Here is a 16,029-nt window from a genome sequence, read left to right on the forward strand (position 1 = left end):
TGACCAGTAAACTTAGGAAACGATTTTCTCTCACTCCTTAAATTTCATTACCACTTCACAATGAGACAGCTTTGAGTCAGAGAAGCTGCGGTTCAATTCCTAGTTCCATCAAATAACAGCAAAGGAGATCTCCTCAACATAGTAGCTTTATAATCCTCCCTGAATAGATGAAGCAATGGATCTTCATTTTGAGAATTCGTTTTTAAATAAAACTTTGTACTACAGACTTTATATTTTAAAACAATGAATATAGCAAAACATAAAAGTTTTTAAGAAAAAAGGTAATAAAAAAATTTCACAGCAAGACTATAATCGTTTTTTGCACACCCTAGACAACAAGCAAATGGTTTCCTTTTCTTAAAGGAAAGGCTCGTGTTCTCTGGTTTGGAAAGAAAATACAGTGCTTTCTCAAGATCAAAATATTAGGAGGATATAATCCAAGTTTATCCCCTCCCTACCTCTGGGCTATATTTTTTATGGAAAAAAAGTAGAATCCTATTTGAACTAAGAGGACAATACAATTGTTTTGTTAATACAGCAAATGGGGGAAAAAAAAAAGTGTTCCCAGGTTTACTTTATTTTGTTTCTACTCACAAAGCCCTCAACTTCTCTTTCATCTGTTTCATCATCCTTTATCTCATGTCCTTCTAACTATTTAACTCATGTAACCACTGGTTCCACATTTTCCAGGTCAATCCCAACTTCAAATATTTTGTCCCACTGTCCCCACAGCAAATTGCTCAAAAATTCCAAAACCTGGGTGTTAATACTATGGCTTCTGGCTATGCCTCCCTTTATCTAGTTATGTGTCTTGATGTAAGGAAACGTGATCACTCTAGTGCTCTTTACGCTTTAGTCTCCACTGAGGAATACTCTGCCAAGCCCAGACTCCAAAGCCCAGTATTCCAAAGCAATCCGTCACTAATCTCATTATTCCAAAATATATAATATAAACATACAGTGAGCTTGAGAATATGGAGGCCCAGGTTTAACACGTTAAGTTACAATAACATCGACTGTCCAACTAAAAAATACAACAGAGAAGACCCGTCAAATTAATAGCATGGATGCAGAATTCGTATTTTCATCTTTGCAAAAATGTAGCACAGGAAGAGTCACCTTTGCAGTTTAAGAAAGCTCAATTCATATCTACCACTATATGGAAATAAATTATTTTTTGCTAGTCCAGACTGCCACAAAGCTGTGGTCAACAGACCAAACTTTTAAAGAGAAACCTATACTTCCTGGGGAACCATTAACTCCTGAACCCCCTGAAAATTTCACTCTTCCCTCTACCACTTATATTGAAAACTACTTTCATGAAGTCACCAATAATCTCCAAAAGGCATCAAAACCAAAAGCCTCAATTCCTATAAAGTATTTAACAGATGATGACCTCCTTTTAAAACTCCTTTCTTCAATTTCATGAAACAAGTGTCTCTTGATTCTCCTCTAACCCTTTCTGGTCCTTTGCATCCAGCCCCTTAATGCATGTGTTCTCTCTTGAACTATTCTCTCCTCAGATTTTGTCTTTTAGCAAGTTTATCTCCTGTCTACCATGCCTTTAACTATTACATTTATGATGATCCCCAAATCTGTATTTCTGCTGACTTTTCTCCCCAGTTCCAGTTCCATATTTTCCTTTAAGACTTTTTAAAATTAGTCTATTTATATTTATTTTTGGCTGCGTAGGGTCTTCGTTGCAGCGGGCGGGCTTTCTCTAGTTGCAATGAGCAGGGCCTACTCTTTGTTGCGCTGCGCGTGCTTCTCATTGCAGTGGCTTCTCTTGTTGCAGAGCACAGGCTCCAGGGGCGCGGGCTCAGTAGTTGTGGCTTGCGGGCTCTAGAGTGCAGGCTCAGTAGTTGTGGCGCACGTGCTTAGTTGCTCCGCGGCATGTGGGATCTTCCCGGACCAGGGCTCGAACCCGTGTCCCCTGCGTTGGCAGGCGGATTCTTTTTTTTTTTTTTTTTTTTTCCGTACGCAGGCCTCTCAGTGTTGTGGCCTCTCCCGTTGTGGAGCACAGGCTCCGGATGCGCAGGCTCAGCGGCCACGGCCCACGGGCCCAGCTGCTCCACGGCATGTGGGATCTTCCCGGACTGGGGCACGAACCCGCGTCCCCTGCATCGGCAGGCGGACTCTCAACCACTGCGCCACCAGGGAAGCCCCGGCAGGCGGATTCTTAACCACTGCGCCACCAGGCAAGTCCCTGCTTCTGTTGTATGTTTTGGTTTTTTGGCCGCGCGGTATGTGAGATCCTAGCTCCCCAACCAGGGACTGAACCCGCACCCCCTGCATTGGAAGGCAAAGTCTTAGCCACTGGACTGCCAGGGAAATCCCTCCAGTTCCATATTCAAACTGCTTACAGAACATCCACAACAGCAACTCAAACTTAACTAGATAAAAAGAAATTCACCTGCTTCTATGTCACTTTTTATTTCCGTGGCACCTCTGCCCTCCTTAACCATTCAGACTTAAAAACCTCCTAGTAGTTTTGGACTCTTCCCCCTTATATGTCCACTCGCTTCCTCGCACATCCAGTCAGTTTCAAGTTCTGGTGGGTCCACCTCAGTAAACAACTCCCAAACCTGGCCCTTAACTTTCTAGTCCCACTGCCAATGAAGAAAGACAGTTGTTTTAAGTATAGGATGATAGGTAACTTAATTTTCTTTCCTTTAAGTATACTGTCTTTTCAATTAAAAATAAAAAGATTTAAGAAATGCTTTCTTGTTGTTGTTGGTTTGTTTGTTTTTGCCACGCTGCGGGGCATGTGGGATTTTAGTTCCCCAACCAGGGATCAAACCCGTGCCCCCTGAATCGGAAGCACAGAGTCTTAACCACTGGACTGTCAGGGAAATCCCTCCAGTTCCATATTCAAACTGCTAGACTGCCAGGGAAGTCCCAAAGAAACCCTTTGAATGACTGAGGAAAAAGAGAAAATTTGGTGAGCATAACAAAATAGTATAATAAATAAATAACTAATTAATTAATGTATGTCAAGGAGTAGAGACAGAAAAAAATGCATTTATATTCATTAAACCATGCATATAAAGCACCATACCCGACATCTAGCATACAGCATGCCTTTAAATATGTGAAGACTGAGGGGCTTTCCTGGTGGCACAGTGGTTGAGTGTCCGCCTGCCGATGCAGGGTTCGTGCCCTGGTCCAGGAAGATCCCACATGCCACGGAGCGGCTAGGCCCATGAGCCATGGCCGCTGAGCCTGTGCATCCGGAGCCTGTGCTCCGCAATGGGAGAGGCCACAACAGTGAGAGGCCCGCGTACCGCAAAAAAAAAAAAAAAAAAAAAAAAAAAGTAAAGAGTGAGATGACCATATAAGATTTATTAACAGATGAGGAATTTAAGGAAATATTTTAATTACCTGCCTCAGATTAGTTGACTTGTTATTGAAACTAGCAAATACCAAAATATCTTTATTTGTATACTCAAATACTATCTTTTTTTGTTGTTCTTAAAGAGCATTTTAATCTTATGTGTACCCTAAGATTTGATGCCATACCACAGTACAATACTTGACACCACACTGTTCATTACCAGTTACAGTTTCTATTTAAAAATTCAGAAAGCGGGCTTCCCTGGTGGCGCAGTGGTTGGGGATCTGCCTGCCGATGCAGGGGACACGGGTTCGGGCCCTGGTCTGGGAGGATCCCACATGCCGCGGAGCGACTAGGCCCGTGAGCCACAACCACTGAGCCTGCGCGTCTGGAGCCTGGGATCCACAACAAGAGAGGCCGCGACAGTGAGAGGCCCGCGCACCGCGATGAAGAGTGGCCCCTGCTCGCCACAACTAGAGAAAGCCCTCGCACAGAAACAAAGACCCAACACAGCCAAAAATAAATAAATTAATTAATTAAAAAAAAATTTTTCAGAAAGCAATTTTCAACTGTATATTGCAAGTCTATTTTAGGCTGCATTAGACAAAATAAATTATGGGCCAAATTCCAGAATGGTAGAATAAATTGTCATTGATGTTCTCCCTAATACTTCCATTATAGATCTACACAGAGATCACATTATGTCCTGTTATTTATTCGAAAGCTTGAAAATTACCTGGCAAACCAGACTTAACTTTACAAGCCATATTTTTGCAACTTCCCATTCCACTCCCCAAGTCTAGTAACACATAAGGAATTACTATTCAGGGATCTGCTGGGCCCATTTTTCCTATCAATGCATAAAAACGCTTTAATATAAGGTATTTATGCTTTTAAAAAGATAAAAAATTAAGTATAATAAAGGATGTGCTTTCACATAATCATTTCATTTTTCAAAAAGAAGGGAAGACCAAGTAGAGATAAAGTCAAGTTAGGTGGGCAAACTTTTGTTTGTAAAATTAAGTTTTAAATTCTTAATAGAGACACAGTTTGGCAACTATCAAAAGTTTAAATATAGGGCCTCCCTGGTGGCGCAGTGGTTGAGAGTCCGCCTGCCGATGCAGGGGATACGGGTTCGTGCCCCGGTCTGGGAGGATCCCATATGCCGCGGAGCGGCTGGGCCCGTGAGCCATGGCCGCTGGGCCTGCGCGTCCGGAGCCTGTGCTCCGCAACGGGAGAGGCCACAGCAGTGAGAGGCCCACATACCGCAAAAAGAAAAAAAAAAAAAAAAAAAAAAAAAAAGTTTAAATATAGAGTTACCATATGACCCAGCAATTCCACTCCTAGGTATATACCCAAGAGCACTAAAAACATATGTCCACACAAAAACATGTACACAAGTGCTCATACTAACACTGTTCATAAAAGCCAAAAAGTGGAAACAACCCAAATGTCCATCCACTGATGAATGAATAAACAAAATGTAGTCTAGTCATACAATAGAATATTATTTGGCCACAAAAAGGAATAAAGTGCTGATACATGCTCAGCTGATAAATCTTGAAAACATTATGCTAAGTGAAAGAAGTAGACACAAAAAACATATATTATATGATTCCATTTATATGAAATGTCCAGAATAGGCAAATTTATAGTCAGAAAGTAGATTAGTGGCTTCCAGGGTACTGGGGTGAAAGGGAGTGAGGTGTGACTGGTAATGGGTATGGGGTTCCTTTTCACAGTGATGAAAAAGCTCTGAAATTAGATAGTGATAATTTCCTGCAAAAAGTATTTCATTCTGGCATTGTATTAGACTTGGTCCGGAAAAGGCCAGATCACACTACTGTGAAGTTATGTACACCCCAACTTACCAAGGGCATGATTTTGTCTTGGAATATCTCTTTGTAATAATGATAAACAGTGCTCCTCTTTTATATAACATACAAAAATCAAACAAAAAGCCAAACTTCAATCATGATAAAAACTAGGATCTACCTACATATAATTATCAAGATTTCTGCAAGAAATCTTGCACATAACCTCCTACCCCAAGTTACCAAGGGCATGATTTTGTCTTCGAATATCTCTACCTATATAGTTGTTTGCCCTAACCACTAAAGGAAGAGGAACCAGCTAGTTGTTGGTTAAGTGCCATTACAGTGTCTCAGATTACCAAGCCACACAATATTCATATAACATTAGATAGCTCTGCTCAACTCATGAATTAACTGTTATGATTTTCAAAAAAAAACCTACTTTCTCAGCTTGCTGACATACTGGATCTGGACACCTATAATAAAAGGAAAAAGTAAGATTCAATTATCACCTTCATGAGGATGACTAGTCTTATATCATTTTTCCTAACCTACTCTATGTGTCAGGTATTCTTTTAGGTGGTACAGATATAGTGGTGAACAATACATTGCACTCAGGTAGCATATATTCCTAAAGTAGATCTTGATCATATAGTATTTATCATTCCCGCTTCTTCTACCCATTTGTTTACAGGTTTTATCCCAACACTACAACCACTGCTGCTACCCAAGATAATAATTTTCTGTCTTCCAGAGATAATCTTTTATATTTTTCTTTATTCCTCCACAATACCTAGGATCTTCCACGTATCACATATTCAGTAAAGCATGGCAAGTCTTTTAAACAAAATGGGCACTGATACCATATTCAGAGCATCACACAGTCAATGAATTGGCACCCTACTATCATATTTATAACTTACTCAGTTCAATAAGCTGAGATAATAGAGTTTGTATAACTGGAGAGTATACATTTAAAATGCTACTTGAAATTTGATCTTTGTGGTTTACCATCATACTGACATATGAAACTGATAAAAAATGAAGTGTAATTTAAAATAATTTCTTTAAAGTAATAATCCCCTTGTCCTAAATAACATACCTGAAGACACTTTGTTTTTGATTTGCTTCTTTATTATATTACCTACAATGTCACCAAGGAAAGTTTTCAATCTTTTATCACCGGGGGAAAATGTACAGAATATATGGGTGCTAATACACACATATAAAAACCCATCAACACATTCTTAGAGATGAGGTATATATGTGTGCCTATGTATACACATACGTACATATAATTTAAATATGTAATATATTAAATTTAACAGTTTAAAATGTATACAAGCAATGCATGCGGATGCTAAAACATTCAAACCATAATGTCAAGTTGTGCCTTGGGTTCCTAAGACCACCCGCAGGTTCAGTGATACATGAGGATGGCTCACAGGACTATCTCTACTGTCATATTCACAGCTATGATTTATTACGGCTGAAGTATACAAAGCAAAAGCAGCAAAGGGGAAGGAGCATGAGGCAAAGTCCAGAAGAAACTAGGCACACGGTTTCAAGAGTCCTCCCCTAATGGAGTCGCACAGGACCCACTGAATTACTCCAGCAATGAGTTGTGACACCATTGGTGAAATGCTGTCTACCAGGGAGACCTTAGAGACTCAGCAGCCAGAGTTTTTATTGGTGGCTGGTCATACAGGTACGCTCTGTCTTAGCAGGAACCAAATTCCCAGATTTCCATAAGGAAAGTAGATGTTTAACAAAAACTATACTTGTACAGTAAAGGCAAAGGGAGCCATTCTTATCATGGAATGATGGGAACCCTCCCAAAAGTCCAAGTTCCCAGACCCCAGCCAAGGGCCATTCTTGCAAGTAGGCCTTTCTGAGGACAGCAGTCACAGGCTTGTTAACTTTTTCTGCACACAATTATAAATGAAAAGTAATCACCTCTCCTCCATATCCCTCCCCTTTGAAGTAACCAACCATGTTAAGCCTCTTTATTAATAGATATTTTATACATTGTTTCACAAAAAATTGCTGTAACTAATATACTTGGACATACTATTTTACCCACATGTGCAAATATTTTAAAGAAAAGATTCCTAGAAGTTGACATGATGGGTCAAAGAGTATACACATGATCAATTCTATTAGAAGTGGCCAAACTGCTTTCCAAAAAAGGCCTTACCAGTTTACCTTCCTATTAACAGATCTAGAATACTAGTTTTTCTCTATCCTTGCCAACATTTGCTATTAACAATTTCTGAATTGCCATGATTATCAATTTTTGAATTTCACCAACTTTGGTGGAATCTGATAGACCCCTCAAAAGGTAACATTAATTAATTTGTATTTCTCTGATTACTGAATAGGTTGGTGACTTTTCCCCCATGTTTAAATAATTATTTGCATTTTTCTTCTGTTAATTTTCTTAGCATTTGTTAATTTTCCTATTGGAGTGTTATATATAGAAGCTACTCATATATTTTAGATAATAATCCTCCAACTGTTTAATGTGGTTAAAATGTTTTATCTCAATCTACTGCTTATCTTGCATTACCTTTTGTATTATTATAGATGTCTTTCATTTTTATGAGGTCAAATTTGAGCTTTATTATTATTATAATATTTGTGCTTTAAATACAAGTCAGGAGAAAAAACACTCTAATTCAGACTGGCTTTGGCCCTAAATGTTTCACCAGTCTCTTTACACTGGCAAACTGACTCCTTTAGACAACTATTACATTAAAAAAAGTTTACCCAAATATGGTGGATCTTTTTTGAACTTGCTTATTTTAAAATAAAATGAAAAACTCTTATAATTCAGCTACCATTTTAGACTACAAAGTGAAGTCTCAGGCAAAGCAGTATTCTCTTGCATCGCTTTGTGAAGTGACAATTCCTAGGTACAAGCTAATTTCTAATAGGATGAGGCCATTAGGGTGACTTGGTACTTCATTGTCAGCTTGACTTCTCTGAGCCATACAAAACCGCCTGTAATAATACTTAATGTGTAGTGTGGGTACACTGGCAATCTCTGGGAGTAAAATATTTTAAAGCATATCCCCTATAATCAAATAACATTTATTATTTAGATTACAAATCTTCTGCTGGCTAGAACATTTCATGAATGACAAAGACCAAATCTACTTTTACCTCTGAAAAACTGATTTAGCGATTATTCTAAAAATTCATACTATTTTTAACCAATTCCTTGTTTATTTAGTAGAAGTCTTAATACTTATAAATTCACCAACAGCCCTACTATATGAGTTATTTCTATAAATGTTCTTTTGAATTGTGCTTATTTAGTTAATAATGCTAATTGCTGTTCCCTGAAGTCTCTTCTTTATCCCCACCTTTATTTGTTTGCTCATAGGGTTCCCTCTATTTATAAAGTCCTTCCACCAAAATTCACCTGTCCTTCTAGGCTCATTTTCAAAGCACTTTCTTATTAAGCATTCCACGACTCTCCTAACAGTATATGACTTTTCCTTTTTAAGCATCCTCATTTAAAACAGATTAAAAAAAAAAGAATCCTCATTGCACAACAACGTGAATGTACTTAATGCCAATGAACTGTACACGTAAAAACGGTTAAAACGTTGACTTTTGTTATGTACATTTTTACCACAATAAAAAAAAGTTGCCCCGCCCAAAAAAAAGTAGAGGGACTTCCCTGGTGGCGCAGCAGTTAAGAATCCACCTGCCAATGCAGGGGATACAGGTTCGATCCCTGGTCCAGGAAGATCCCATGTGCTGCGGAGCAACTATGCCTGTGCGCCGCAACTACTGAGCCCACACTCTGCAACTACTGAAGCCTGCGCGCCCAGTACCCATGCTCCACAACGAGAAGCCACCGCAATGAGAAGCCCGTGCACTGCAACAAAGAGTAGCCCCCACTCGCCACAACTAGAGAAAGCCTGCATGCAGCAACGCAGACCCAACGCGGCCAAAAAATTAAAATTAAAAAAAAAAAGTACAGAGTGCAAGGTAAACAGTAACACAAGGGTTGGCAGTAAGAGGGTAGAAATGGGAGAAGGGATCCAGGGTTAAGAGAGGAGGGGAGAATAATAAACCAAAACAGTACATTTATTAGCTTTCTGAGCAATCCTCACTCCCTTCCCCAACTTCTCTTTTCCCTAAAATGTCTATAGCATATTTACCTTTCAGGACAACTCACATATATGACAGGATTTCATAGACAGGGGTAATTTTCCCACTGCTTTAAAAAAATAACATAAAATCCATTCAAAAAAATTTTAATGCAAATTTGTCCTACCCTCTTCTCAGTGCTTTTGACAAGCTCACCCATGACTTCTATTCCCAAATTCAGGGTTAAATCCAAATTCACAATTCTTTTTGTAACTCCTCAATCCATTTACCCTCTATATGACCCTCCAGGTTCTGTTCCTAACTCTCCAGCACTGAGAGTTTATCATCCTCAAGTAGACACTTAAGTGTCCCGAATGTTCCATATTCTTCCCTGTTATTCTCAGTATATATTCTTTATCTCAGAAATCTCATCTTCTTCCATGAGTTCAACGATCACCCATACACAATAAATTAGAGAGCTACAGGGCCAACCATGACTGGCCTGAGATCTAAATTCAACTCAAACTCTATACATCTAAAATTGAACTCAGTACCCAACTCCTCAAATTTATCTTTCCTCCTGTATTCCCTATCTCATCACTACCACTTAGTGTCCACATTAGCTCAGATAAATTCTTCCTCACCCTCCAGTATCACCAAATCTTGTGAATGCTATCTCAGAACTGCCTTCCAAATCCATCCCTTTTCTTCATATTCATTGTCACTGTCTCCAGGCCCTCCTGCTTGAACAGCTCAAATAGCTTTCTAAGCAGTCTCTGCTTGTATCCTTACCTCTCTGCATTTTATTCTCCACACAGCAGCCAAGGTGATACTGTTATAATGTAAGTTAACATCATACCTAAGAGTAAAACTCATGTCATTTAGAGTAAAAGCCAAAGTCCTAACTATGACCTACAAGAACCCTGGATGATTTGCCGTTAACTCCCAACACTATTACAAATCTACTACTCTCTTCCTCACCCATTCTGCTCAAGCACACTGGCTTCCATGATATCCCTTCAATACACTCTTAACTCAAATACTTGGGCACTTAATGCTCTTTCTGTCTGGAATACTCTTCTCCCAGATAACTGCATGGCTCACTCCCTCACTATTTCAAGTCCTGGTTCCATGTTTTAACCACCCTACATAATAATAATATCCCCTACACCTGTCATATGGTAGACTGATCATGTTAATAGCCTGATTTTCAACTCTTCCTACATTAAAACCACACGTGACTTCACAGTTCTTCAGACTTAAAAGGTGTAATTTATCTCCCAACCCCTTGAAGTTGAGGTGGCATTATAACTTGCTTTGACCAACAGAATGTGAGATCATTTTGGAACATATTTGAAAATATTAGATATGGCATAAACAATATATGGTTTGCAAACAAAACATGGCTTGTAAACAATATAAAAACTGGCATATAATAAAGCAACAACAGAAAATTCAATGTGTTGGTTAAATATTCATCTTATACTTCTGGTTTAGATTAAATTGCATTTTCCAAAAATACCTTAAGAATAATCTACCAGCCATCACAAGAATGTAGAGCATGAGAAAATATCAATATTTTATTGTTCTTTGAAACTCTTAAGCAGCATTAGAATAATTCATGTCACTGTAGTCTATTTTACAAGATTTTCAAGATTCTCTCTTATTTTTAAATATCCAATATTCAACTATATTTCCCTTAAGACCTAAGAGCATGAAAAATAGAAAGTATGCTGCATCTGAGCCAATAATAGAGGAGAGAGACTAAAGAGGTAGGTGAAAAACTAGGTATAAATGATGCTTCAACATCAAGGGCAGGAAGGACTTTAAAAAAAAAAGTCAACAGTGCTGAATGCTAAAGAGGCAACAAGAAAGCTACGCACTACTACTATAAAGTATCTACTGGATATGTCCAGGAGATCTAAGGCAACCACAGTAAATGCAATTTCAGCAGCATGGTAGTGCTTGAAATCAGCTTACAGTGGGGGTTAAAGGAATGAAGAGGAGGCCAAGGAAGCAGAGCTAGCCACTGCCCACCTAATTACTCATTCAAGGAAGCTTAGTTTAAGCCTTCATTTTACCATTAATAATACTTTCGTTGAATGCTGTCTTTCAGACAAAAAGGTTTCTAGCTTTTGAACTATTAAAATGTCCATCCTCTTTACTTTTCCATAAAATGAAAAGATCAAAGCATCTGGTATACTGAACATTAAAACTGTGCTTCTTACTTTAATAATTAATCTTCTACTATCTAAATTATAAAGTAATGAAAAAAACTTTGTTATTTTGTACAACATCTAATAATGCCAGTGAATAGGTTTAGAGATATCTGAACATGTTCAATTTCTTCAAATAGTTGCAAAATCCTATTATTAATACCCACCTACTCTGTGTTCCTCCTTGGCATTTACATATAACCTATTTACAGCACTAGAAGTAAAGAATTACAAACAACTAGGCATAAATTACAGGAAATTTCTCAATTACACAGTGCATCCAGATTTACCTCTAACACCCATTAATGAATCTTAGGCACAGAAAGGCCAATGGACAGAGTGGATGGAAAAAGCTACGAAGACAGAGGCGCAAAGGCAAGCAGGTACACAGCACAGACAGAGGCACCCTGACAACCAGGCAAACACAGTATTACAGCACTTGGGTTTTAGATGATCCGGGAACTACAATTAGATTTATTTTATTAATGCAAAATCTATTGTGAAGAAAATACATTAGTCTTTGAGATAGTGATAAATTTCAGATACATATTCAGAGAGAGAATTTTAAAAATGACAATATAATACTTGGATAAAATTGATCTTTAGAATTACACTTCCTTGCAAGAAGGTAATGTTCTGGTTCCATATTTTAACACCAAAAAATTACAACTTAAGGACTTCCCTGGTGGCGCAGTGGTTGAGAGTCCGCCTGCCGATGCAGGGGACACAGGTTCGTGCCCCGATCCCACATGTGGAGGGTCCCACATGCCGCGGAGCGGCTGGGCCCATGGGCCATGGCTGCTGAGGCTGCATGTCCGGAGCCTGTGCTCCACAATGGGAGAGGCCACAACAGTGAGAGGCCCGCATACCGCAAAAAAAAAAAAAAAAAATTACAACTTAAATCTTAAGTACCATAAATATGCAGCTTATAGATTATCGTAATTTTATAGTTTCTACACAGAAACCTTAAAGGTTTGACGTTTCATATGTACTGAGTATGTGAAATAATGCTCTGCCAGAGCCAACAGGATGTTCTCTCAACTCACAAGGACTCTTTATGCTTCTTTTTCCCTTCTCTGAAAGGTGGGTGGAGTTTATTTGGGGCTGAAACCTTAAAATAGTTAAAATTTTTTGGTTGTTTTGCTTCAAAACAAATACACTTTGGGCTACCTGCCTAGTTAGGGAACTATCCCTTTTCTCTTTAAGAAAAGTACCTACCAATCACATCTGAGCAAGTTCCCCACCTTGGTCAACTCCACACATTTATACTACACAATACCCATTTCACTGGTGGCAAGTTGATTGGTGTGATGTGAATTTCAGGAAGGTGAAAGTGAGATAGAGCAATTCTAGTCATAATGAGTTCTTCCCCTAAACTGAGAAAAAGTGAATGAGATAGGTTAGATCATCGTAAGGGTTGCCTTTATTCAATAGCAGATGCAACCCCAAACAGTGAAAGTCAAATGCAGACAGCTAAGAGTAAAGCAGGTGCACAGAGAAGCAAAGACAAGTAACCAAGCAGCCCTAGATAGACACAGAAACTGATAAATATGGAGAACCACAGAAAGACAGAGGGGCTGAAATGAAGAGTCACCCAGGTTACGGATGGCTCTCCATTTCTTGGTTCCTGTCCTTAAAGCAGCTCGAGGGCAGTATTCTACTGCAATATTTTTTTTTCCACTTAAGCTGGTTTGCAAATAGGCTACAACCAAAAATCTATACCAACAAACAAGTTTTCTATAATTTTCAAGATATTTATGCCCCCCCTTTTTTTCCTTTATTGACTTTTTCCCTAAAGAATAAGAATGCAACTGTTGGTCTAAGCAACATCATGTCATAGAAAAAGCATCTTACTATTGTACATCTTGCTTATTTGGGACAAACTCAGCTCTGCCAACTTCTAACCATAAAACCTGTAACAAGCTCCTTAAACAGCTTTCTTGTTCCCTTTAACATCCAAGGGTCTATGACCTATGAGTAAATCCAGTGTACACAGTGAGGGGAGAAGGTGTCCAGAAAAGCCATTCTCCACATTTTCATAGCAAGGGAGCTAGAACTCCTTTCATTTCTCACTTTGGTTCTGGCCCCAAATGTGTAGTCTCAAAATCTCTCAGAGTCATCTCCTAGAAAACTCAAATATGCTGAGGAATCCAAACTAAACAGATGCTTACCATTATAAATAACTTGCTGAGGTTCTAAAGACTCTTTTTAATGTAATTTTTTTTGCAGGGCACTTTTAACAGAAGCCAATGAAAAACACTGATCTGGCCACTTAAGAACTATATAAACAGAGAGTGTATTACTTTATATATCTGGGATAAGGTAAAATTACCAGATTTAAGAACACTGGGCTTCTGGAACTCCATTTTTAAAAGATCCTTCAGGGACTTCCCTGGTGGCGCAGTGGTTAAGAATCTGCCTGCCAATGCAGGGACACGGGTTCGAGTCCTGGTCCGGGGAAGATCCCACATGCCGCGGAGCAACTAAGCCCGTGTGCCACAACTACTGAGCCTGTGCTCTAGAGCCCGCGAGCCACAACTACTGAGCCCACGCGCCTAAGCCCGTGCTATGCAACAAGAGAAGCCACCGCAATGAGAAGCCCACGCACCACAACAAAGAATAGCCCCCGGAAGAGTAGCCCCTGCTAGCTGCAACTGGTGAAAGCCAGAAAGTCTTCATGCAGCAACGAAGACCCCATGCAGCCAAAAAAAATTTTTTTAATAAATAAATAAAAAGATCCTTCATACCAACCAAACCATACATTATATGAGTGAACAACTATGCCACAATAATGAGACATCAAAACACTCCTCACCAGAACATTCAGGAATGCTGAGGCCAATATTATATTCATCTCATGCTCAGCATTTAAGCTGCTCTCCCTTTGGGAATCCCCTCTTATTTATTTGGGTATATGGGCTTTGCTTATTTTTTACACTGCCACCCTGTTCCTTTCATCTAAAACCCACAGTTCTTATCTCTGTGTCCTTGCAAGTGCTGTTTGCTTTCTATCTCTGAAATGCCTTTTATCCTAATCCACCCGACAAACTCTTCCTTCAAGAGTCAAGTCAAGGCTTCCCTGGTGGCGCAGTGGTTGAAAGTCCGCCTGCCGATGCAGGGGACGTGGGTTCGTGCCCCGGTCCGGGAGGATCCCACCCGTGGAGCGTCCGGAGCCTGTGCTCTGCAACAGGAGAGGTCGCAACAGTGAGAGGCCCACGTACCGCAAAAAAAAAAAAAAAAAAGAGTCAAGTCAAATGTGGCCTCCATGCTGAAATTGTCCATGTTCTATTCAGGCAGATTTAGACTCTCCTGCCTCTGTGGTTTAAATCTTGAATACACTTCCCTTAGAGTAATACCAAGTCTTTAACTACTATTGACCACCTTCTATGTACTACATTAGAAGCTTTACATACATATTATCTTGGTCCTTCTAGGTAGGTATCATATCCCCAATTTCCCTAGATTACCTGCTTATAATCATAACAGGGCCAGGACAGAAATTAATTACCTGATGACTCCAAAGCTGATTATCTTTCTCCTAGTCTAGAGTTTCTAAGATTTTTGGAACCCAAACCCCTTGAGAATCTAACAGCTATGAACCTTCTCCACCCCTCTCCCAATGAGCTTACACACAAAACATTACGTATAATTTGAAGGGGTTCGCAAACCCCCTGAAGCCCGTCCACTGCCCCCAGGAAAACTTCTTGCTGCTTCTCACAAGTCTATTCACAGCCAGTAAACTTTGTAAGGGCAACAACGGTCATATTTTCAAATATCAGTTCTAAACACAGTACCTAGGGCATAGGGGGCACTCAGTGAGCACCTTTTGAATGGTGGATGGTAGGAACCATGGAAGGATGGCAGGGCTGCCATTTCTGCATTCCTTCAGAGCCTACCAGGGTAGCTACTCAACTGTTGTTGAATAGCTTTTCAAATGCAGGTTACATCTAAAAACAGTTACTATAGGAAATGCAGATATTAGCATACACCCCAAAGCCTCTGAGATTAACATGATCCACATTCCACATTCTCTAGGAAAAACTTTTGGGGAGCAACTACTTACATCTGCTGTAAGCCAGTTCACAGACACTATAATATTATACAAATGGAAACAAGATATCTGTGCTATTTCAGAGGGAAGGAGATAACAGTCAAGGTTTGAATGCATGAATCTAAAAAATTTAACTACTACAGGAAATATGAAATGCTGGGAGAGGGGTTCAATTCCTGTTTGGAAGAGACTAGTGGTTTAGAAGAACTGCATGTCACTGGACTTGCCTTACCAAGTCTTCAACTCAAATCTAATGAAGGCTTTTTTTCCACGGTATTAAAAATCATATTTGCAATGGAGAACAAGTGCTTTAAGATAAACTGGGCTAATACACTTATCTCAGAAAGTGAGAGTTAATTACAATTCTGAGTTCTGGGTGAATGTGGTAAAGTCATTCTAAATTTTTAGTGTTTTGATCTTCAAGGTATTCGCCCATAAAATAGAAGGAAAGTTTTCTAAGAAAGGGGAAAAATATGCTCAACAGTACAAACACAGATAAGCAAGATTTCA

At 39.3% G+C, this 16,029-nt stretch overlaps 1 protein-coding gene across 3 annotated transcripts in view; it reads right to left on the bottom strand.

Moving 5' to 3' along the window:
• The window catches only part of PTPN12 (protein tyrosine phosphatase non-receptor type 12), a 91,234-nt gene that overhangs the window by 65,578 nt on the left and 9,627 nt on the right, over window positions 1-16,029 (bottom strand). The window contains exon 2 of one of the 3 annotated variants that reach the window (XM_081243883.1): window positions 5,591-5,624. The exons of the other annotated variants lie outside the window; for them this stretch is intronic. Coding sequence (XP_081100009.1) covers window positions 5,591-5,624 — 34 coding nt within the window. The remainder of the gene's footprint in view (window positions 1-5,590; window positions 5,625-16,029) is intronic. 3 annotated transcript variants of the gene reach the window in all.

This window comes from Mesoplodon bidens (genome assembly GCF_964165515.1).
Source record: "Mesoplodon bidens genome assembly, chromosome: 9".
NCBI lineage: Eukaryota > Metazoa > Chordata > Mammalia > Artiodactyla > Ziphiidae > Mesoplodon > Mesoplodon bidens.